Raw genomic sequence first — 23,968 nt, forward strand, 5'->3', positions numbered from 1 at the left:
GCAGCTGGTTTGGAGGTGCCTGTGCCCTGTCGATGATCCGAAGGTCTCTGTTTGCCTGACTCAATCACAAGGCGACTGCAACAGGAGCTCGGGAAGGTGCTTGGCCCAGGTCCCCTTAGCCCTGTGGGCACCCTTGCCAGCCTGCAGTGGGTTCGAGGAGGGCTTCCCTGAGGAGGGAACAGGGTTTCTGGCTTTTCTGGCCAAGTTGTATCCTCCTTGGAACCAGGAGAGGGGAGGGCGGATGAAATGTGGGCAGGTAACAAGAGGGGACAGCTCAGGATGGGAGGGTAGGCTCCCCTCTGGCCTGTGTCCCTAGCTCCTGGATGGAGAGAGCACCTCTCTTGAGATCCTCTTGTAACTACCCATCTTCTGGACTCTATGTCCCACCCCCACGCCCAAGTGCAAGGAGAAGCCTGTCTCCCCAGGACCCAGCCTGGCACGTGGGAGATGATGAAAGGTGCCGCCAGCACAGTCAGGCAAAGGAACCAATTAACTAATTCATTTTAATCTCGGAAATTTGTCTCATCAGTTTGGAGGCCTCCACTGCCCCCGCCTGAGTCCCTACCTATTTCAGCCTACACTGAAGGAACCTGAGAAACATCTAGGGGTGGGGCTCGCCCCTCACAAGCACATTCCAGTGAAATCAGCAGCCTGCTCAGGAGTGTCACTGGGGCCTGTTAAGATGGGGAAACAGAAAACTGGCTCAGATCTCAGTAAAGCTCCATGGACTTTGGTTTTTGCCAGGACAGGGCAACCCTGAGTTCAGTCCACAACCCCCAGAAAGTGTGCCCGCTTGGTGCATGTGCGCTCGTGTGACTCAAGTCCTAGTGGGCAAAGGAAACCACGTAGCCCGAGGTCCCTTAATCAGCACTGCCCGAGCCCCCGGGAAGCCCACGGACTCCTCCAGAGACCGCAGAGGGCCACCCACATGCCTGTGCGGGTTTGGGGGTGGTGGGTGCCGCAGCGGGGGGGTCCAAGGTGAATCTCAGCAGGGCCTCTGGTAGCTGTGACCCTGGGCAAGTCACTTCCCCCCGTGGGTGCTCTCACCCAAAAGATGGGACAACGTATCTAGAATGTGATGGGGAAGACAAAAGGAGGGGCAGCCTCAGGGGCCAGAGTGTCCCCAGGGGAGGACTCCCCTCCCCCAGCCAAGCCAGCTCCCCAACCCAGGAGGTGTAAGAGTGCCCTGGGAAAACAGCGCTGCCCACTTTGGCTCTAACTGCTGGCACATGCGCCTTGGCCCTTGGAACAGAGGGTTCCAAGGTTCTGAGTCATGTCTAAAATTGATTTGTGTCCCTACTTCCCATAATGTTGCTGGTACAAGGCTTTCTGCTTAAAGCTGCAAGTTACTCAACAGCCCTAACTAACAGACTCTAGCTGCTTCTAACCCCAGGCTTCAGGGGGCAGCTGATCCGACGCTGGGGAGGGGGCCAGGTCCAGCTCATTGGAGGAGGTGGACGGCAGCGGCCTTTCGGATGAGCCGCTGGGTCAGGGGTGAGTTGGGCTTCAAGGCGTCACGCTCCATCAGAAGGTTCCTGTGGAAACGGACAAGGTCTGTGATGGAAACTCCTAGAAGCGGGGGGGCCCTTTGGTCCCTGGGCCCCAAGACAGGACAGGCAACTCGGGCTGGGGCTGAGATGGGAAGAGAGGGGACAGCATCACTGCAAAGGGGATGGGAGGGACAGAGACAAAGACCTGGTCTTGGTAGGGCACTAGGTGGGTGGGCGGTGTCTGGCGAACATGTCGACTCTCCCCAAGACACACAACTGGGTGAGGGCAAAACCATGGCCTCATCTGCCTTGAGAAGCTGGGGGCCCATCCACCTGCCAGACGAGAGGGTAGAGCCTGTCTGGGGGGTGGTCGGGAAGCCACACCTGAGGCCGACTCAGAAGGTAAGTGTCAGGAGGCCGGGTATGGAGAAACCCAAGCGTAAACAAGTTTTTAAGGCAAAGACCCTGAACAGTTAATAACCACTTCTGTGGGGTGAGGGTGGGGTTAAGGAGGTGGGCCACACTCGGGGTGCGGATACGACAGGTGGGGCACGGGGTTCCCACCCTGGAGGGGAAGGGAGTGAACTGCCCGTCACCCCGACAGCAGCAGGTGCCCCTCTGTGGCCAGCATCTGCTCTGGGCTGCCCCCGTGGCGTGTTGTCCCGCAACACCCCAGTGGACAGACCACCCAGCTTGGAGGAGACCCTCCACCCCCAAGGCATGCCCCCACCCCGCGCCGGCCCTCAGCCCACCTCTGTCTGAGGGGCTCCACCCTGCCAACCTGAGATGCCAGCTTGCACCCACACGGGGGCCTGGAACTCTAAGCAGTGTGACCCCTAAAGAAAGGTGTGTGGCTGCGGCAGATGGCCGTGGAGGGGTGAACAGTGAGGGGTGCGTGTCTGGGACGCGTCAGCGATCCAGCCAAGTCCAGAGCGCGCACAGCTGTTTCATGAGTGCTGAGAACACCTGCTCTGCTCAGTTTGGAGATGCTCTTGGGACAGTTGGGCCTCACGCAGCTTAAATCCCGGGCCTCTGCCTGACCTCCAGGGCTCAGCCTAGGGTCACCCCGGACTTCACTGGGTCTCCCGACCCCTATTCTACCCGCCAGGTACCCCACAGCCCCTTCCTGCCCCCTTCCCCATTGGTGTTCCAGTGGGGTGCAAGGGACCCATGAAGAGACCGGGCTGCCCCATACAGGGCAAGGCCAGCTGGGGCGTGGGAGCTGGTGAAGGCTGGGCTTTGCAGCGCTAATTCAGGTGCCCCCGCCCCAACACCCCTAACCCTCCTGCTCCTCCTAACCTGACCACTGCGCCTGGTCAGATCTGCTGATTTGCGGGCCGCCTCTCAACTGTCTCTTCTTCAGGGCACCCTCCCTCCCTGAGTCCCGGCCAGCTCAGCCTCCAGAGCAAGGTGCCCCGGCCTGCACCCATGGCAAGTTGACGTGTGTGTGTGTGTGTGTGTGTGTACACGAGTTGCTAGACGTACGCTCCACATGCCAGGCCCTGGGTTGGCCTGCCTCCTCCCCCACCTCCTGGAACCCGGCAGAGCCCGTGAGAAAGGGCATCCAGGCAGAGCGCGCAGCATGTGCAAAGGCCCAGGCCCCTGAAGGAGCAGCAAGTGTTGGTAATTATAGCTCAGCGTGGCTCGGCTGGGAGGGCTAGGAAGGGCAGGAGGGCCGGCCTGCGGGTGGGTGGACCCCAGTGGTCAAGTCGAGTGTGCTAACAGGGAAAACCAAGCACCCCACAGCCTCACGTCCTTGCAACCTCAAAGGTGGGAACCGTCTCCGGCGGAGGGAGGTGGGCGTCTCAGGGGAGGCTGGAAGCCCCTGGGGAGACCCCCACGTGAGATGGGCAGCTCTGCTCAGAGATGTCCCCAAGCCTGGCATGGGTGTGAGCGAGGAACTCACCGCGCCACGTTCTTGTGGACGCCAGACGTGCAGTTCAAGGCCGCGTGGATCAGCAGCTGGTTGAAGACGTCTCTCTGAGAAGTCAGTGGGGCAGGTGAGGCTGGTGTAACACGGGATGAGGGATGGGAGCCTCCATCCCACCGCGGGCAGGCCTGTTCTCGGGAACAAACTTCCCAGGGGTGGGGAAGACGGCACCTGCGCTCATGGGCGCTGACCGGGAGAGAGGCCGCCGGCAGCGGTGCAGCCCAAGGCTGGGGGCTCACCTGGGCGTTGCTGCCCCCGATCTGGATGATCCGGTAGCGGATGGGAAGGAGCAGTTCCAGAACACGTTCTGGGTTCCCGTTCTCAGCCTCCACCAGGGCCTGGCACAGGGGCAGCCCCACATCACGGGCCAGGATGTGCTGGCAGTTCTCCCCGGGGGCCCTGCCAGCCAAGGAGGTGCCCTCAGTCACCGGCAGGACACCTTACCCTGTCTGACTCGGGCGTCCTGAGGCGATGGGCCGCTCTTCCTCAGCCCAGCATCCCGGGCTCTGTGCCTGATACAGCAGTGCTTGGGTCAGGGGTGCTGGCAGGGGAGAAGCGGGCGGGAAGTGGGGAGAACAGGGCTCTCTCGACCCTGGCTTGAACAACCCTTTCCACAGGGTTGGACTGTGCTGTTGGGGGACCTCGGGCAGGTCCCCCAACGTCTGGCCTCAGTTTGCTCATCTGTAAAGTGTGGGTACAGTGCCAACCTCACAGGGCCGTCAGGATTGCACACCGTGCCCGTAAAGCCCGGCGCTGGAGTTGGCCCCCACGCTGGGCCACACAGCTGTCACAGCCCATGTCTCTTTGCTGGCCCACAGGTGGGGGCTGAGCTGGGTCATGGGGACAGCGGGCGTGGCGGCAGCAGCCTGCTCCAAGCCTGACTTAAAAGAGAATCCGGGGGAGGGGGGGCCTGGATGGCTCAGTCGCTAAGCGTCTGCCTTCCACTCAGGTCATGATCCCAGAGTCCTGGGATCGAGCCCCTCATCAGGCTCCCTGCTTGGTGGGAAGTCTGCTTCTCCCTCTTCCACTCCCCCTGCTTGTGTTCTCTCTCTCTCTCTCACTGGCTTTGTGTATGTTTGTCAAATAAAATCTTGAAAAAAAATTAAAAATAAATAAAAAGCAGGAATCAGATCCTGGAGTGCCCGGTGGGCTCCCCAGGCCTTCCCGGGCTGACATGACCACCGCTGAGCCGCGGACACCTTGCCTGAAGCTGCCTCCCCAGCCCAGGCCCATGGATCCTGCAGCTCCGCTCTGGGGGGAGGGGACGGGCAGGCGGCTGGGTTGGTGGCCAGCTCCAGCACGGCCCCCAGGACAGCACCAGGGGTCACGGCTCCCACAGCTCCAGCCCTCCAGGTGGGAGATGAAGGGTGGCTGCTTCCCCGGCCTCTCCTGGGATAGATTCTGGCTCCCACCCATGCCAGGAACCGGGCCAGGGGGCTGTGTGGCCACACCACCGCACCTCCCTCTCTGGCCAGCCTGCCTCAGCAGGCACTGTCCCCAGTTGGCAGATGAGAAGACTGAGGCTCAGAGCAGAGAAGCCCTTTGTCCAGCATCTCAGAAGGTACGCAGCAAGGCTTTCTGGTTCCAGAGCCTCACCGTGCTCCCCTGTGGGAGGCGGCCCCCATGACACAGGCTCCCACCCCCAGCGGGGCAATGGAAAGGCGACTCTGGCTCCTAGGAGAACAGCCACGTCCTTGCATGATGTATTTGGTGGGGGCACAACCTGTGGAACGCGTGTGTGACAGCCACCCTCCACGGGCATCCCTGCGGCGGCGTTCACCAGTGGGGCCTCCAACCCCAGCCTCCTGGGCGGGTCTGCACCGCATGGCCCTCCCAGCGGGTCCCTGGCCCCTCGGCATACCTGCTGGCGTCCTGCAGGGTGGTCAGGAGCTCCTGGGTGGTCCCAGAGTCCCGAGCTCCCAGGGATGCCATCAGGAAGTGTGCGTCGTTGAACAGCAGGATGTGGTCCCGGCTGTGCTTCTGGGTTATAGGCAGGACGTCCTGCCACCGCTCACCCACAGACACCCCTGAGGGCACAGGGAAGAAACCTGCAGGCCTGGTGTCCCATGTGAGCATGTCCTACGCACGGGCCTCCTGAACCCCCACGTCCCCCAGAGGCCCTTGTGTTCCAGCTGGGGAGGCTGGGCAGGGGAGCGGGGCTGGCCGGTGGCCTCTGGCCTCACACAGAGGCCTTTGGACCCCGTTTATGTTAACTTCGTTTGTAAATGCAGTAGATGCTTGCGATAGAAAAAAAAAAAAAAAAACCTACTGAAGGGTACTGGCCCCTTGGATGAAGCCCAAAACCATTTTTGAAATTCGTCCTGGGATTACCGTTGGTATGGCACCTGCTACCTAATGAAAGTCGGCGGAGTTAATAAAGAACATTCTCTCACATTTGTGTTGGGACTTCTCGGCGCTGGACGGCCCCCGCTTCTGCTCTGCTCCCCGGCCCCTTCCCTGCCTCGCGTCCCTCCTGATTCCTCCGAGTTACTGCCTCCTTCCTACCTCTGCTGGGGGTGACCCTATGGTACAAACATCGCCCTTGACCTCTGTCTCTCAGGCAGCGAATCAGACAGGTCTCTTGAGTCTCTGCTCTGCACGGTGAGGGAGCAAGTGACCTTTCCCTTCCCTCCACTGTGCCTCCCAGACTCTGTCCCCACAGGGCTCCCTGGGCATGTGCCTGGGGACGAGAGGCTTCAGAGTCCCCAGAGAGTTCCAGGCGGCTTCAGAAAGTGCAGGCTTCCGCCTCCCTGAGCTCAGCCCCACGAGGCAGATGGGAATCCTGCCCAGCCCTGCTCTAGAAGGCTCCCTACAGACCCGGCTCAAAGCCAGACTCTTCACCCACCTTGCCAGCACGTGGGCTCCCGCCACCCGCCTCTCATCCTTGCCCACACTGATCCTGTCTTTGGTCCCTCACCCGGTAACAGGCAGCTGGCTTCTGTGTCCTGGGGGTCCTGGACAGGCTGCTTTCTGCACATCACATCCTCTCCCCCCTCTGCCAAGCAAAACCCTCCACGGGCCTCCATGGCTCACATTTCATCCCCACCGGGAGGCCTTCCTGGAAACGGCTTGCGCAGGCCCTCATTCCCACACTGTCCCGCCGGCCCAGGGCCTCGCGTGAATAGAGCTTTGGCTCTGTTGGGCCTGAGGGAGAGGGGAAAACCATCTGGCACCTGGGCTGTGGTCGCAGCTATCCAGGCTGCCCGCAGAGCCTGGGGTGACGGTGCTGAGAAACTTCTCTGAAATCCCAGGGAGTTGAGGAAACGTCACCCTCTTATACTAGGAAGGGAGGCACAGCACGCAGAGCTAGGGCCCGGGTGCCAGCCGCGCTCTGCACGGACCCTGAGCTTGCGCACCAGAGATGACGGCACCTGGAAGAAAGGGGGGCTGGGCTAGAGCCCACTGGCTTCGGACTGGCTGGAAGGCGGCCGCAGAGCCGGGATCCAAGGCCACACACAGGCAAGCTGCTCAGGTCTGCGGCAGGACCTGGCGTGGCTCAGCAGTGAGTTCCTTCCCCTCGTTCTGTGGGAGGGAAGAGGGCAGAGGAGCCCAAGGGGAGGGCGCAGGTCTGTACCTTCCATCCGCAGCCGGTACAGCATGGAGCAGCTGTCCACCACGTCCAGCATCGCCCCGCTGGCCTTCAAGCTGGGGAAGACCTGGAGGACAAGGGTGGGTGGGCAAGTAAGGGGCCACAGGGATGGGCCACACGTGGGGCCTGCACAGAGCCAGCCGCCAGCCCGAACCCTCAGCTTCCAGAACCAGCCCGTCGCCCAGGGGTCTGGCCGCGCCAGGTGCCAGACCTGAAGCAAGGCCCCAGCCCTGAGCACAGGCCGGGCGCCAGCACCTGTCCCCTCCCGACCCTGGCCTCGGACCACGCTGGCGGGTTCTGCCTTCAGCTGACCTGTCCCTTGCGGCACGGAGGAAGCCGTCCTTCTGTGTCACTCCACAATCCTGACAGAACTCGAAGGGAGGACTCAACTGACACTTTGCTGACGGTTTTCCTCGGGGTTAGAGGCCTGGGCCCCAAGCATTTTTGTGACACCCCCCCCCCCGCAGCCTTCTATTACAAAGCATGCAGGGGGGTTCCCAGGAGCGGCCATCAGCCTTCTGTTCTCTTAAAAGCTGCCTGGGGCTGGGGGGGAGGTGGGCACTTGGGTGGCTCAGTGGGTTAAAGCCTCTGCCTTCGGCTCAGGTCATGATCCCAGGGTCCTGGGATCGAGCCCCACATGGGGCTCTCTGCTCCGCAGGGAGCCTGCTTCCTCTTTTCTCTCTGCCTGCCTCTCTGCCTAGTTGTGATTTCTCGCTGTCAAATAAATAAAATATCAAAAAAAAAACACAACTGCCTGGGGGCTGGAGGAGGGGGTAGGGGAGTCGTGCTCACTGGGCCTGGGACTGCAGTCGGTTCCAGAGACGGACTGTGGGGCCGGTGAGTGGCCTCCGTGCACGGAACCCTATGGTCGAAAACGGTCTCAGGGCAAATTTTGCGTGTGATTTACTAAAAAGAAAGAAAGAAAAATTCCCGTGGGCAGATCAGTGGTTGTACCAAAGATGAGCCGTGTCAAAGGGCTACAGGAAATTCCGGGATTTCAGAAAAGACCAACTTAGCCGTGCCATTGTACCGGCGCCGGCCCGGGACCCAGTGAGTGACTTCACCCTGTCCCAGCTGGGCCAGCGCTCGGCAAGAACGAAGCCGAGGTCTCGCACCGGAAAGTTCTCTCTCCAGCTGTGCTTCTGGCCGAGACGGCACTGACGGGCTCAACTATGTGCTAGAGACTAAAAGGCCGACGTGTGCCGTCCACCGGGCCGCCGCACAAGCGGACTTACGTGGTTATCGTAGATGGTCAAGGCGGCCTCGTATTCGCCCTGCAAGGATCAAGTACGCGTGATCAACATGGGGCGAAGGTCAAAGGTAACACCGCCAGAGGGGCTGGAGAGTCCATTCACCCGCCCGCCACCAGCACCCTGCATGAGGGGATGGGCTGTGTTGCTTCGAGAGTCTGAGGGTCAATGAGCAGAAGCCCCTGTGCTCCAGAAGAGGCCGTGGTGGCCTCTGCTACCCAACGGACAGTTTCTGTCGAGGCCTGAATGTCCCCACGGCGCTTGGCGACGTTACAAGCTTTCTCGTGTACTTCTTCCAGTCTTTTCTTCTCTCTGTTTTCCTTTCCGTACCTGCAGTGGGGACCACTGCTCTCCTCCAGACCCTGAGCACAGCGGGCCCTCACCTTCCAAGCATCTCTCTTTGGACTTCCGGGGAGCTTCTAGATCGTCTCTATGGTAAGCACCACTGCAAGAAGGTGCTGAGTCCCTGGGGTCCCCAACCCTCACTTCCACTGGGACAAACCCTTTGGAGGGTCTCATGTCTCCTTCGGGTACAATCTGGGGGGCTGGGGCTTGGCCGTTCACGCCAGCAGCAGAGGACCCTCGGTCTAGAGCGTCTCCATAGATAATATGCAAGATACATAATGTCCAAGTCCCGACCGTGAAAAATGCCTGAGGTCGTTTAAGCCTGAAAAGTCATTTGAAAACGTGAATGCTTCAGTACAACCAGACATTATCTAAATGTGCAAATGCAAAAAATTTTCCCTGGGATTCAGCAAGAGGTAGAAAGAGACTGATTTCACTGGACGTCTAGACAGGATAGGAGCGGCCGTCTTACCTTCTCAATCAGATACAGAGCCCAGTGCCAATAATTATGACAAGCAAGCATATCGGAGTCCTGGGGAAAGAACGAGAAAATTCGAGGAGAATCTGACAGCCTGTGGGACCGAAATTACTGCTGTGGTTTTGGGACAGGGCCGAGCCCCTCCCCGCTCTTTGAGCTCAGGAAACGTCTCCTGGTCCTGGTCCAGGTTGCCTGGGCCCAGCTCGGAGGGACTGGTGACGTGTCGGCCCTGCAGCTGTAGTGGGAGGAGCAGGGCCAACATCCAGGCAGGCCTCAAGCCCTCCTTATGCATGGAGTAGAGAAAACGGCGATAAATCCGTGCACAAATGGGTGCAGAGCCCCGCTGGGTGTCCAAGTCCCAAGAAAGCCATGAGGATCAATAAGCCCCGGGCTGGACCCCCTCCAAATAAGGGGGGCGGGGTTGATTGACATCTGGACAGTTACCACTGGCACCCGTTCGGCCCACCGTGCATGCCCGGCCCGTCCTTCTGAGGCCACTGCAGATGCTCCCTCCCCTCCCTGGACACTACCTTCCCTTTCTTGGAAAAAGAAACTGACCACGCCCCTTCCCTGGCCCATGTCCACCCCACACCTGTGCTTGAGGACATCCAGATGCCTTTGTCTCCTCTTCCTTCCACCCTGGCAGGCCTTAATGGCTGTGCTCGATCTGGCCCTTGGCTGGGACACCCTCCGTCTCCCCACCCTTTACCTGGCAAACCTTTACCATCCTTCCATAATCAGCTCAGGGTTTGCCTCCTCCAGGAAGACTTCCCTGACCACTTCCCCCTCAAGTCCAATGGGGTTGAATGCCTCCTCTGAGTTTCCACATCCCTGAGAGTGCCCCCATCACGGCGTGGTTCATGGGCTGCTGGAAAACTGCTCACCCCACTTGACTGGGCCTTTAAGGACATAGAAGTCTGGGCTGGACTCTCAGTGAGGTGTCCAGGGTGGGGCAGTCTGAACCCCAGTCTGGGGCAGGAGCAGGAGGAAAGGGAGCCCCAGGTCACAGTATCAACCCCAAGGCTGAAATTCCAGGCCAGAGGCTGCGCGAAGCCACCACAGGGGACAGATGCAAACATCAGAGGACTAGCCAGCCTGGGCTGACTCATTTTACACATGCCTGCAACCAACACCCATAGGAACTCATTTGGGGCCGAGGGCTTCATAGTTGTTACAGTAGCAGGTGTACCAAGGAGGAAACAAAGCTCAGAGGGTCACTTTCTTGCCCCAGGGTCCAACCAGACCTCAAACACCCAGTAAAATCACAGCATCTGGGGGAGGGACATGAATGAGACACACCGGAAGGCCCTGGCCAGGCCTTCCCTGGGCTCCCTTGGGTCTGCCTGGGCAAGTCCCTGGCCCTCAGCAGGGAGGGGGGGGGCCACACAGTTTTGCCCCCAACCCCAGATGCACTGCTCTCGTAAGAGCTAGCAGTATCTGCCTGGGGGAGTCTGAGGGCAGGGCTGCACCCCACCGTCCCCCTCCCCAAGCCCTGGGTCAGGTTGCCCCAGTGCTTCTCCTGGGGCACTGTGTCTGTGGATCCTCAGAAAGATCTGTGTGTGAACCTCCCGGGATCATCGTTCTCAAATGCTTCTCACACCTGTTCACCTGCTCTGCCTAACTCCACTCCCACTTCCCGCTGGGACATCCCAGGCCAGGGAGCAGCTCGGAGGGGTGGAGGGGCTGTGCCAGTCCCTGCCTGTTCCCTGCCGGATTCCTGGTCTCTTCCGGGTTCCCTCGGTGCCAGGCAGAGACTCCCCGCCTTGGCCAGCGGGACCTGGGGAAGCCTACCATGGCACAGAGGAGGGCAGGGCAGCAGACCACACCTGGACAGGTGGCCAGGTTGACCGCCAGAGATAACCCTGGGGACAAGCGATGCACACAGAGGAAGGAGAGCTACCTGGCGCCGACTCCCCGCTCCCCAGGAGTCCCTGCTGAGCCAGCTGGCGGGTGGTGGCAGAAGGAGCCGCTCAGGGTCCTCCAGGTTCTCAGCGGGGACAGGCTCTTGTGCCCTGGGAGTTTTCCGCTCCGTGCCCTTACACCAAATGCCCCAACACAAAACCTATTCTAGAATCACCTGCAAAACATTGGCAGTTTTGGGGGGAGCCATGTGGCTCCCAGGGGGACACTGTGGCTTGACAGAAACTCCTCTAAGCAGAACACAAGTTTTCCCAGAGTTAAGTTAAGCTGCACCCCGGAACTGCTGTCCATAAAGCCTCGGCTTAACTCAAGGGGCTGCCTGGGGTTTTCCGGGCAGGGGACCCATGGACAAGAAGCGTACCTTCCAGTGGGCTTCTGAGGACTGCATAAACTCTAACCCGTCCTTGATTTCTGCCTTCATCTCGTGAATGTGGGCAATGGTGTGCACCGACCACGCGTCCGTGGGGTTGATAGACAAAGCCTACACGGGGAGAGCGTGAAAGACAATTAGAGAGAACGTGGATCTGTCGGGCCTGAGGCACCTCCAAGTGACACAGGGACGAGGGCCCATGCCGGACGGGCACGCGTGGGGCTGGCACAAGTGTGGGCACCAGGATCTGCCTCAGGACGACAACGATCCCTGAGTCCAGCCCTGCTGAGCATCCGTCCGTGTGCCATCACTAGTGAGGGTATCACTGCCCACCTCGAAGCTGAGGGACTGAGCTCAGGGAGGCTGGCCGACTGACGCAGGACCGCAGCTGGCTCTTTCCAAGGCTGGGACTCAGCCGCAGGGCCCCATGGCCTCCCACACATGGCTGAGTCCCCTGCAACAGGCCAACCAGCCTCTCTGGGCCTGACCCCCTGGTGAGAAGCAACAGTGCCGCGGAAGTGAAGTGCCCCGGGGGGTCCGAATGCTGAGCCCACCGCCCCAGGCTCCTGGCTCCCCCTTGCAGATGACCACACGCCTATGACTGGCCTTCTGGGCGCGTTCTGATGTTCTTACTATTCAGAACCATAGGCCCTCCCACGACCAGTGAGCTTGACAGTGACCGGCAAGGCAGGCAGGACACAAGGTAGGATTCCCAGCCCATGGTTGTTTTCTTCTTTTCCTCCTGGGTTCAGCTTCTGTGTCCTGGGCACCTCTCGAGTGCTGGGCACAGAGCAGGAGGCTGAGGCTTGAAGCAGCCCAACGGACCATCCGCAGGAGCCCAGGTCTCCCGCACCACACACCAGCTCACGGCCTCCCCCCCGCCCCGCTGGCTCGGTGCCCCATGCTTTCCCCAGAGGCAGAGTCCCTGGCCTGGCCCCCCGCTGTGGGGTCCCCAGCAGGCCCAGCACTCTGCTCCAGCCGCTGTTTGCACAGGCCCGCCCCGGCCGCGTGGGGGCGCTGTAAGAAAGGGGGCGTCCGAGAAGGGGTCCACTGAGCGTTCTGCCCTCCTGCGGGGTGGACGCGAGAGCGGCCGCTCAGCATACGGAGCAGGGGCAGCTCCCAAGGTTAAGGCCCCACCCTCTGTGAGGGACTCCTGACCAGTTTCCTCGCTGGGTCAGAGTCACAAAGGCTCAGTACCACCCAGTAGGTCCCCCTAGCCTTTGTCCCCAGGGCCTGCCCTGCCCACCTCCTCGCCCTAAGCCTCTGCCTATCCCTAGGCTCCACACTTCCCGAGCACTGTGCTCCCCTGCCATCCGCCCTTTGCTCTCCCTGCCCCTGGGGTTTGGCTTGCAGCCGATAGGCCCACACCCCATGCACCACCAGCCTGAGGCCTCTCCAGACTCCCGCGGAGTGGGGTGCGAGGGCCTCGCTCTCCTGGAGGCCTGGCGGTCACTGCCACTGTGGGGACTGCTCCGTGATCTCTGGTGTGCTGGCACTGTGGTCAGAGCGTGCCGCCTGCAGGCGGGAGCGCAGTGGGCGAAAGGGGCATGAGGCCAGCAGAGCAGGGCTCCCCAGGCCCCCACCTCCTTATGCCCCAGTGGGGCATAACCTGCACCTTTTGTCTGTCCTCTGGCTTCCAGAAACATCCTGCCAGCCCTCGGCTGCCCAGATGGACACCACCGAAGGAGGGGGTCCAGCTGCCATGGTCTCCAGGGCACCTTCCTGTGGCCGACCCCCCTGGACAGTGTGGCCTGTTCACCCCAGCCAGGGAGCCCAGAGGCCTTGAAGCACGGAGCCATCACCTTGCACTCGAGTCCGGGCTCCATCTCTATAACCGGAACACATTTCAGAAACCTCACGGCCTCCTGGGGAGGGGTACCGGGGGGCAACTAGGGCGATGCCTGCAGGGAGGAGCACTGGGTGGGGTGTGGGAAGCCGGGTCTGGTCCAGGCAGCCTGAAGGACAGCGGTGCGGTGAGGAGGCCCGGCCGAGCACCTGCTGCGCCCTCCCTGAGCTGCATGGCGTTAAGGAGGCAGCCATGCCCCTCTCTGAGCCGTGACCCCCTCATGGGGACAATGAGGAGGGCAGTGCCTCGTGGTAGAGATGAGCAAGTAGAGATGGTAGAGACGAGCAGGCAGAGATGGTAGAGACGAGCAGGCAGAGATGGTAGAGACGAGCAGGTTAAGCAGCTGGGTATGAAGTGCCGGTATGTGTAGCAGGCCCCTCTGTCCCCGGCCTCGGTTTCCACTCGCCTGAGGAGAGGGGCTGGAGGACAGGGACTCCAAGGGCTACAGAGGACACCCCGAGCCCCAAGTCCACCACCGCGGTGGTCCTGGGCCCCTGGGGGAGCGGTGCCCACCACGCGCCCGGGAAGCAGCCAGCCCACCAGGAGAGCACGACGGTCGGTCCCGGGCTGGCGGGCAGCACACACCCTCCTCTGCACGCCACCTGGGATCCCTCCCTCTGGAAGGAGGCAGAGGTTCAGGGAAGGGCTGGCTGGCGGGAGCCCCGCCGCCGGGTCAGGGCCCTCGGGGAAGCAGCTTGCGTTTGCGGTCATGGGGCATCTCCCTGAAGCTCTGCTCTGAGACAGACTGGGGGAGCCTGGAGCTGCCTCATGTGGGGCCGCGAGGGAGAGGTGAACACAGCCCCCCCTCGGCCTCATCCCCCTTCCTGGCCCGGGCAGGCGGTGTGCGGGCTGCAGACCGCGGGAGGGGAGGCTGTGCTCGCCGTGGCCAGGGGTCCTCCCCAGTGTCTCTGAGGAAAGGGAGGCCGGTGGGGGCCGTGTGTGCTCCGCCCCACCCGACGGCCCTCCCTGAGGGGTCGGCACCTTGGCAAGGGCCCTCTCACCTCTTTGGCCAGCTTCTCTGCCTTGTCAAAGAAGTTGGTTTCCATCAGTCCAAATGAATAGATGCCCTTCACGTAGCTGAAAACAGAACAAAGTCTTCAGGAAAAGTGGCCCTCAGTATGGGCTGAACCGTGTCCCCCAGAATGACATCTGAAAATGGACCCTAATTTGAAATTAGGATGTTTTCAGACGGTGCAGTGGAGAGAAGTCCTACGGGGTGAGGGCCGGCCCCGAATCCAACAACCGGTGTCCTTACAAGAGAGAGGAGAGAAGGCTCGGACACACACACACACACGCGCACGCACACTGGAACCACAGAACACAGGCAGATGCCGGGGTGGTACAGCTCCAGGCCAAGGAGCGCCAAGGACTGCCAGCCACCGCCAGAACCTAAGGAGAGGCGAGGAGGCGAGGAGGGGGGTTCTCCCCTGGAGCTCTCAGGGGGAACACGGCCCTGCTGATGCCTTCATTTCTGCCTCGTGGCCTCCAGAACGCTGAGAGCGTGAATGTCTATTGTTTTAAGCTGCCTGGCTTGTGGCACAGTTATGCCAGCCCTGGGAGATGGGCCCCCCTCCCCCTCACCAGCCGTGCACCACCCCAAGTTGCTGGATACTCTGGCCGGTGGGGAGCACCATTACCACAATCGTCTGACCCCCCTGCCCTGTCTTTAGAGCGGGCCCCTTGGCAATTCACACCCTACCCCCATCAACACAGTGTCTCCCCTGAGGATGCCGGGGGCCATTTCCTTCCTGTCCAGTTGGGGGCACCCACCGAGAGGCACAGCCCAGGATGCTTCTTGGGGAAGCACCGGTGAGTGCAGACTGGTGGTGGCTTCTAGGCGTGCCCAGCCCCCGGCGTGGCACGACCTGCGCTCACTGAGCAGCTCCTCCCCAGACCCCAGCTCCTAGAGGCAGGGACCCTTCTGTCCTGTGCCCTCTTGGCTCAGCGCCCGCTCCGGATGGGCCTGAAGACGCTTCCGGGGATACATGAGCACTATGATTTCTCAGCCATAGTCGCCAGCACGGAGTACCAGGCTGAAAGAGGCATTCTCTCCTGGGGTCAGGAGGGGTTATGGAAAAACAAGATAGAGTGATGGCGTTCCCATGTGTGACGCAGACATTATGCTTGCGACCACGCACAGAGACAAAGCCTGGCTCTCGTGATTCACAGAAGCCACGTCCTAGCACACTGGCTTTCAGACTTTTCTTTCAAATATTTATTTCTTTCAAACACTCAAGTATTATTCTTAAAGATTTAAGTATTTCTTTACATATTTAAATATTTCTTTTAAATATTTATTGGAGTCATTTCACCTGCAACATTTACACACGTACGGAATGCTCATGGTTTACCGAGTCCTGTTAGGCTCTTGTGATGAGGTAATCTCACGGGCCCACGTGGCAGGGCTATGGCACTCAGTTGCTTGGCCAGACAATATCTAGATGCTTTCATGAAGGTTTTCTTCAGGTGTGATTGACTTTTAAATCTGTAGACTCTGAGTAAAGCACATTACCCTCCATAACATGGGTGGGCCTCATCCAATCCGGTGAAGACGTCAGAGAAAGGAGTGAGGTCCCCAGAAGGAATTCTTCTTCCAGACTGCAGCACAGAGACCCTGCCTGATCCCACAGACTGGATTTCAGACTTTCTTGCCAATCCCTGTAACTTCATGAGCCAATTCCTTAAAATCAATCAACCAATCTCCATACACACACACGCACTCGCACACACACATACGTATATATACATAGAAATGATACGACTACAGATATTCTGTTTCTGTAAAGAACCCTGATAACACAGCTCTCTAATCCATGAGCCCATCTGTGATGGACGCAACCATTGTGTGGGGTTTTTTTTTTTTACTTGTATTTATTTACCTGAGAGACTGAGAGAGAGCGAGATCATGAGCAGGGGGGAGGGGTAGGAGAAGCAGGCTCCCTGCTGAGCAGGGGAGCCCAAAGCGAGACTCCATCCCAGGACCCCGAGCCATGACCTGCCTGAGCGGAAGGCAGCCGCTTCACCAACTGAGCCACCCAGGCGCCCCCATCCTGTGCTTAGACATGACAGGGGCCGTTCTGTGTGGTGGTCACTAGGGCGGCTCGGGTACTTGAGGCCTCCCTCTTCTCCAGAGCACAGAACAGAGATGCAATTCCTGCCCTCCCCTGGGTGGGTGACCAGCTCCGGTAGACGACTTGGAAATGGCAGAGTGTGTCCCTTCCTCTCTGAGCCCTGCCACTGGGAGTCCCCCACGGGTGCTGTCTTCTCTCCTTCAGTGATCTGCTAGATCCTCTGGGTCACTGATGCAGGAGGGAGACAAGGACAGGGTTGCAGAGCCCTCAGCCCTCCTGTGACAGGTGTATAGTACCTGCGAGAAACGGGCCTTTGGAGAATCAGATCGAGGAGCTATTTGTTACTGTGGCAGAACTACCCTGGGCTGATACCTACGGTACTGCCTCACCCACAGGATAGGATGGGATGAAGAGCAGACGGAGAGGACTTTTCACTTGCAAGGACGGGGAGAAGAGCCACAGTAGATTCAGTATTTTTAGGGCAGGGCCATGTTTTCAGGGCAGAGGAGGGAGAAGAAGAAAGAAACGACATGATTTCCAGCTGGCACGCACCTGCTCAGGGGGATGCTGGGTGTCCAGAAGGGGTAAATTCGGGCCACAGAATCTCGCATCTGCTCCTGGTAGCCCAGGTAAAAATAGGCATCGTGGGAAAATTTTAGGGCTAACATGTCCGTTGGGTGGTCGCAGAGGATCTGTTCCCATAGTTCACAGGCTCTGGAAAAGTTCCTGCGAGACAAAGAGAGATTTCTCAGCAACACTGGACATACAGTTTATCCACAGGAGGCAGAGAAGCCCTCGCTTCTTGCCAGTCTGCACCAGTTCAACAGAAATGCATATAATATATCAAGAGGGGAGGGGAGAGGGAGGGAGGTGGGGTAGAGAGGAGATAGAGAAAGAGAGAACGTACTTTATATACACGCATACACAAAAGTTTCTGTGTTAGGTTGTGGCTCAGAAAATTGAAAAACCAGTGGGAAGCTTTACTGTGGAATTCAAACTAACCAAAAACTGGTTTAACAAGTTGCCAAAGCGGGTGAACCAGCCGCAGGGAGTCTGTAGGGTGGGGGTGGGGGGCCACCCTGGGTCGGGCTGGCCACTGGCACAGACTCAGCAGAAAAGGCCAGGCACAACTTGCCTACTGCTTTGGAAGCCACATACCATCCACTCAGGTCACTGGCTGGGCAGAGTGTCAGCCCTGCCTGAGCAGATGCACTGGCGATCCCGGGGAGGGGCTCCAGGATCATGACATCCACACACAGGGGGACAGCGGTGGGGACAATGGAGGCAGGGGACAACCTTGAAGGCCACAGCAGACGCTCACGAGGGTGTGTACGTCGCATGTATTATGTATGTATATGTATTAAGGATTTCTCTAAGGTGGTCCTATTATTGCTGCAACAAACATAATAACCAATTCATTTAAAGAAGTGAAGTAGCTGCTTTGAACGCCAGATGGGAAATCCTGGCCACGCATCTCCTCATCTGTGGTCAGGTGCAGGCACAGCAGCAGGCCGGGAGAGGGCGGCGGGAGCCTGGCTGAGGTCCACCCCAAGTCCCTCTTGCCGAGGTTACTGGGCGCCCCCGGCATCGCCCGGCCAGAGAGGCCCTCACCCCTTGGCAAAGGTCTCCACCGCAGACACGTGCAGCCGCTCCCGCTGCGTCAGCGGCTGTGTTTGGGAAACCTCCACCATTGTCTTCACGGCCCGGTCCAGCTCCCTGTCCAGCCGCACGGAGCTCCCAGTGCCGATCAGCACGAGGCCGTTAGCGATGGCGTGACCCATGGCTGGGGAAAGGTTGGAGAACAACTAGTGACTGCGACGGCCCCGCCCCGCCCCGCCCCCGCCCTGCCAGCCTGGCCAGAGTGTGAAATAAACACCCCCATCCCAGGAGGGCCCGGCGGGGCGGCTGGTGCTCCGCGGCTGGTGCCCCGCGGCTGGTGCCCCGCGGCTGGTTCCCCAGCACAGTCGGAGGTCAGCCGGACCCTGAGCGGCGGGCGGAGGAGCGGCACTCTGAACCTCCATAGTGTTTCTAACAAGGGCGCTGCAGTGCATGCCGGTGTCTGCGGCATCTCCCCTCACCCCTCCACGGGGTGATCTGGTTAGGCGCTGCCTGTGGGCTCCCATGGCCCTCCAGCCCTGCTTTCCCTCCTCCACCAACACTCACTACCCCCCGGCACAGAGACGCCAGGGAAGGGCTCAGCTGACATTCCAGTGCCTGAGCACAGTGGGTCTGAGCCACGCCCATGCATGGAGAGCTTGGGGGTGCGGTGGGGGACGGGAGGGTCTGCCTGTGGCCCTTGTAGCAACCTTGCCGGCAGGTCTGCAGACCCCCAGGCCCTACTTGAGCTTCCTAGCCCTCAGCCTGACAGAGCCAGGGTGTCTGCTGGCTTTTGGAACTCGGTCACTGGCCCAGGCCCGAGACCGAGGACCCGACTATAGTGTCGTGTTGGGATGACCCCTGTGGTCCCTGCTTCTATCCCGGGGCCAGAGGTCTGCTCAGCGTGCCTGCGCACACTCCTGACTCCTGGTCCCCTGTAGGCTGGGCTCAGCTTCCTTCTGCCCCCATTCTGTGCACCCTGTCCTCCGCAGGTTCCAGAATTCACTGGGCTGACCTACCTATGCCCGCGGCACGCACGGCTTATCTGGAAGGCAGCTATGCTCACCACTGTACCACCAACACTCACATGGCTTATCTGGGATGCCAACTTCTGTCACCAGGTCTCCGTGGCTGAGGTCTCACCAGAGTCCCGAAAGGCTGCCTTAGCTGCCTCTCCGGCTCCGGAGACAGGTCCGGGATACAGAAAGCCTTATGTGGTCTGAGCCACCCAACTACCAGCTGAGTCATTTTGGATACATTTCTCGTTCCCTTTCTTCCTCTGAGAAGTGGGATCAGTATCTTTCATGCAGAACTGACCAACAATGAGGGAAAAAATTAGGAAGATGCCTTCTGGGGAACCCGGCACCTGTACAAAACCAGCTGTTACTCTAAGCCCGACACTGGCCGTCGCCTTCCTGCCCTCCCTCCGTGCCAATGCCAGCCCGATCACTGCCACCAGCCTGCCATCCCCGTGCCAGCTGAGTCTCGAAGTCAGGGAACCAGAGAGGCGCTGGACCCACACGATGGGGATCAACTCAGGGACGGCATCACTCACCGAAGGTTGGATCTGCGGCTTTCAGTTTCGACAGGCAGCCCTCAATACCACCGAGACTTCTGTCGTTGGTCCACTTGACATACTGAAACAGAAAAGACAGAACAGAGCTGTCCCCAGGGAGTCCTTAGTTCGTGTTGAGGAAGGCATGTGTCTCAGTCTGGATCTTCTCTCTAGAGAATTCAGGATTTTACAGTCCGAACTCCAAGCGACCACACCTGGGTTGGTCTCATGTGAAAAGACTAAACACCCAGGACTGAAGGCACGTTTTCTAGGAACGATCAGGTCACCATTTTCAGAAAGGAAAACATCTAAAGGAAGCTTCTTCCTGACAGGCGACCTGCTTAGAGCAGCGGCTTCTTTAGTCAAAAGATGGGCCTTGAAATCCGGTACCATAGTAGGAAGCTTCCTACCTTTTATTCATTCCCTCCAAAAAAGAACTTTATTAAACATTTAGGACAAAAAGTTAGAAAGAGGCATGAAAGCCCAATGATCAAACTCAGTCTCACACCCATTGGGTAGATGTGTTTCTAATCCTTTTTTTCCCCCAAAAGACTTATTTTGGGGGACACCTACATGGTTCCGTTGGTGAAGGATAGGACTCTTGATCTCAGCCCAGGTTGATTTCAGGGCCATGAGTTTGGGCCCCATGTTAGGCAAGAGAAAATAAAATAAAAATGCTCGTTTTAAAAAACAAAATCCTAAAACCATAATAATACACTGGATTTTATTTATTTTTTAAAAGATTTATTTCTTTATTTATTTGACAAATCACAAGTAGGCAGAGAGGCAGGCAGAGAGAGAGGGTAGAGCAGGCCCCCTGCTGAGCGGAGAGCCCGATGCGGGGCTCGATCCCAGGACCCTGAGATCATGACCTGAGCCGAAGGCAGAGGCCTAACCCACTGAGCCACCCAGGCGCCCCAATACACTGGATTTTAAAACGCATCTTATCACGTTTGTCTAGATGTCTAGACATCACGATGTCTAACCTACATCTTCACAGAACTAGCTGAGCATGTTTTCCTAAGACACAGGGGAGGCAGTCTAACACAGACTGGCACAGAGACCCTGATCCATGGGACAGAATAGACACAGGCCATGCGGGGGCGGGGGGGGGCAGACCATGTTACATTGAGGACTCGGGCTGTGTAACAAATCAAGGGCTCGACCAAGGCCAAAAGGAGCAGGAAGAGCAGAAACAGAGCTCGCAGGCGCACAGTGGAGTCCTGCGGCAAGCTAACGGCATTTGACTGGCTGTTGCTTCTGCTTGGGTTTCTCAAAGCTTTTTCGGTCCTTGTGTCATATGGATGGACTTAGTAAGAAGTGCTCTCTCATTGCTCATGATAAACACCAGGTCTGGGGGTTTCTATTGGCATATACAGACCCAAGTGCATCCTGCTTCTGCCTCACCTGAATGCACGAGCCAGCTCAGCTCCCTGGGCCTCAGTTTCCCCACCTGTCAGAGTAGTTGGACTCCGCCGCTGAGATCCTCCTAGTTCTAAAACTATAGGCTCCTTCACTGGTGTTGGAAATGGCTGGGAACACGGTGGACGGGCTCGGAACAGTCAAGGTGAGAGCAATATAGTTGAAGATTCACTCCAGTACAGGGCCCCAGGCCCTTAGTAGAGGGGACCCATATCAACCCCCGCAGGCCACAGGGGGATGCCCAGCACCATATACGTCAGCATAGGACCATATATGTCATAAGTCAGCACCATATATATCCCACTGCTCTCTGTCCACCCCTGGGGCCACCTTTCAGCTGTGCCATGGGTTGGCAAAAGATGCTTCCAACACCAGGCCCCAGAGTACAGAAATTGCACGGTCACTGGCTCCTAAATTCATCATGAAATGGAAAACACCACTTTCCAAGCTGTGGGCACTGGGGATTCAAAGCATGATGAAGCATGTTTGTGTGGCCAGGATACCCTCCTGTACCCAAGCTGACCAGGAGATTTGGGTCGCCACGGGGCTGATGGGCTTCACTGCTTATAAAACCAGAGTGCTGGTAAAGGTGTTAAGCTGTAGAAGCTTCGAGTATGGTGCCCGCCGTGATCATCATTCAGCAGCTTGGCATGAGAGTGCATCGGGCGATATGCGCGTTGGGCTAGAAACCGAAACCCCCTGTGTTATATGGGAGTGCGGGGCACAGCTGCTCACTTGCCTCAGGGCCGCTGACTTGCCGACATAAAAAAGGGGATGCCAGAACATTGAAACATGAAAAATATGTTCCCTAAAAGCCTTCAGTAATTTTCAAACCTGCACGGTGGGCCTTCAGAGCGGAGACCACCGCATTGCTTGGGAGGCATACCTGGGTCAGGGTAGCATCGAACAGCTTGCAGGCCTCGTTGCTTGTGGTTGAGAGTGGGAGCCCGGAGTCCTTCCACGCCTACACACGGCGAGAAGAGAACACCCCTGTAATCCTCCAAATGGAAAACCCCCACCCCCAAGCACAGAGGATCTCCAAATGCAGAAGTTTGTCACCCAGTCTGGGTTTCCAGAAACCCCAGCCTTGGGGGCATGGACTCTCAGATTTCAGAGACAGTGCAGAGCACAGGAGGCTGAGCCCTGGGTGGGCGAGCCCCATGTAAATTCCAGCGTGCAGGGGTGGGGGGGTGTCTCTGAGTAGGTGTGTGCCTCCTGGCAACGGCCTCTATCAAATCCTTGGCTGGCCCACATGGGGTTCTAGAGGATATATGGGGCATCCGTGCAGTGTCTGCTCAGAGAGCAAGCTCACAGTACATGCAAGTCCCTGATAAGACTGAAGGGAGCTCTGGGAGGGCAGGAAAGGGGTATAACGCTAGCCGGCTTAGTGGGGAGGGTGGTGTTTCCATCTGGCCGGCAAACACCAAAACAACGCCTCCCCTCTCTCAGCTTCATCAGATGACTCACACCTGTTCACCTTTAGGGCTGCCTTTGGTGCCCTACCAGGGCCTCACAGACCTGCGACTCCCCTGGGAGGAGAAATGTCCTGTACCCCGCTGCCCCCAACCCCAGCCCAGACCGCCTCTTGCATAACTCCGCCTCTTGCATAACTCCGGGGCAAGGCCCCTGAACTCCTCCTCTTCTGCAAAATGTGTCCGGGATCCGCACCCCGGAAGGTCCCAAGCAAGCGGACGTCCCTGCTGTGCCATGCCTGGGCTAATGCTTTTTAGGTCCCGGGGTCTCCGAGGGGCCGAGACACGCGGCCGGGGTCCCACGGGAGGGTGCTCTGGTCCCTTCCTACAACCAGGACGCACGCCAGGACCTCATTGCGGACTCACCAGCTGACCTCGGTTCCCACGCTGGTCGATCCCGCCCTCCCCGCGAGCGCCAGGCCATCCCTGCGCCGTAGAGCCGGGCCGGGTTCTGCCTCCACTTACCTGGCAGTCACGCAGGGGAGCGGGAGCGGCCATGGTGCGGAGAGGGTGGCGAGGCAGGATCAGGGCCCAGGAGCCTTGCGTGTGCGGGCGGTAGGCGGGGCGGACACCGCGGGGCGGAGCGGACGCGCTCCCCTGCTCCCTCACTGGCCAGCCGCGCCGGCCCCGCCCCTGGGGCGCTCCAGGGAGGCCCGCGCCGGCCGCGCGGGGGTTGGGCTGCAAGGGGTACGCTGCGGTGGAGCCTCGCTGGGCGCGCCTACCTCCCCCATCGCGCCTACCTCCCCCATGGGACACCTATCCTGGGCGGCAGGGCCCGAGGGAGGTCACCCACGCCAGGGGACTCCTCCCTGCTGGGGACCCTGTTGGGGACGCAACTGCAGAGTCCCTTGGGAGGCAGGGGAGCCCTAGGACAGCGGTCACTTTCGAGCTCCTCAGAGTCCCATCTTAAGCCTTGCCCGGCACACGTGCCTGGAGGTCGTTTTTTGGAGTGAAATCAAACTGAATGGCGCTTGCTACTAGAGCCTGTAGAGGAAAATCTGCTACATGATCCCGTTAGGTAATGCTGATTAATATGCAAATAATATATTGCTCAGGAACTGATTCCAATGTAAACGCAAAAGAAACCTGAGACTGGAGGAAAAACGGAATTCAGAGCAATGGGTGCCTCCACCCGCAGTGCTGAAGATTCTCTCTTCAAGGGTGCATTGAGGCCTTGCACTGCCCGCACAGTGCGGTCCCCTTACTTGCGAGTGAGTACCACGTGGGGGCGCTTGGTTATTTTTCTCTCTTTTTGGATGTCTGAGATCTTTTATAATACTCTCATTCCCCTTTGCCTACCATCTGACTTCCTTGTTCTACTATGTCTGCAAAACTTCCCAGAGTTTTATGTGGTTGTCCCCACCAGAACACTGAACTTGGACTTGTCAAGGACAATAAAGGCCTTCCTGCTCCAAACCCAGTCGCTGCCTTGGCCACCCCCAGCACCTCCTCTTCCTTATCTTCATCTGCTCTGACCCAGCAGACCAAGCTGCTCCTTTCATGAATCCCCCCTTCCTTTGGCTTTCAAGACACCACACCTGCATGATTCCCTCCTACCCCACTGCCTGTCTCTGTCTGCCTCACCACTAAGTACGGGAGGCGGCCAGAGTCTGTCTCCTTCTCCATCGGGGCCT

The 23,968-nt window shown here is 59.0% G+C and overlaps 1 protein-coding gene across 2 annotated transcripts; it reads right to left on the minus strand.

Annotated features, from left to right (window-relative positions):
• Positions 1-483: 483 nt before the first annotated feature.
• Positions 484-22,992, minus strand: TTC38 (tetratricopeptide repeat domain 38). 2 transcript variants are annotated; one of them, XM_046010664.1, is made up of 14 exons: positions 22,701-22,992; positions 21,749-21,826; positions 19,441-19,522; positions 17,901-18,072; positions 16,842-17,015; positions 14,220-14,295; positions 11,364-11,483; positions 9,077-9,136; positions 8,245-8,283; positions 6,995-7,076; positions 5,282-5,447; positions 3,660-3,819; positions 3,397-3,470; positions 484-1,535 (listed from the first exon to the last, which is right to left on the minus strand). In XM_046010664.1, exons 1-14 carry the CDS (start codon positions 22,830-22,832, stop codon positions 1,442-1,444), a joined length of 1,509 nt encoding a protein of 502 aa, XP_045866620.1. In that variant the 5' UTR covers positions 22,833-22,992; the 3' UTR covers positions 484-1,441. The 2 variants fall into 2 exon arrangements, with proteins under 2 accessions (XP_045866620.1, XP_045866621.1); XM_046010665.1 differs by having other exon boundaries at positions 22,800-22,978.
• Between the last annotated feature and the right edge of the window lie 976 nt (positions 22,993-23,968).

This window comes from Meles meles, chromosome 7 (genome assembly GCF_922984935.1).
Source record: "Meles meles chromosome 7, mMelMel3.1 paternal haplotype, whole genome shotgun sequence".
NCBI classification, from domain to species: Eukaryota; Metazoa; Chordata; class Mammalia; order Carnivora; family Mustelidae; genus Meles; species Meles meles.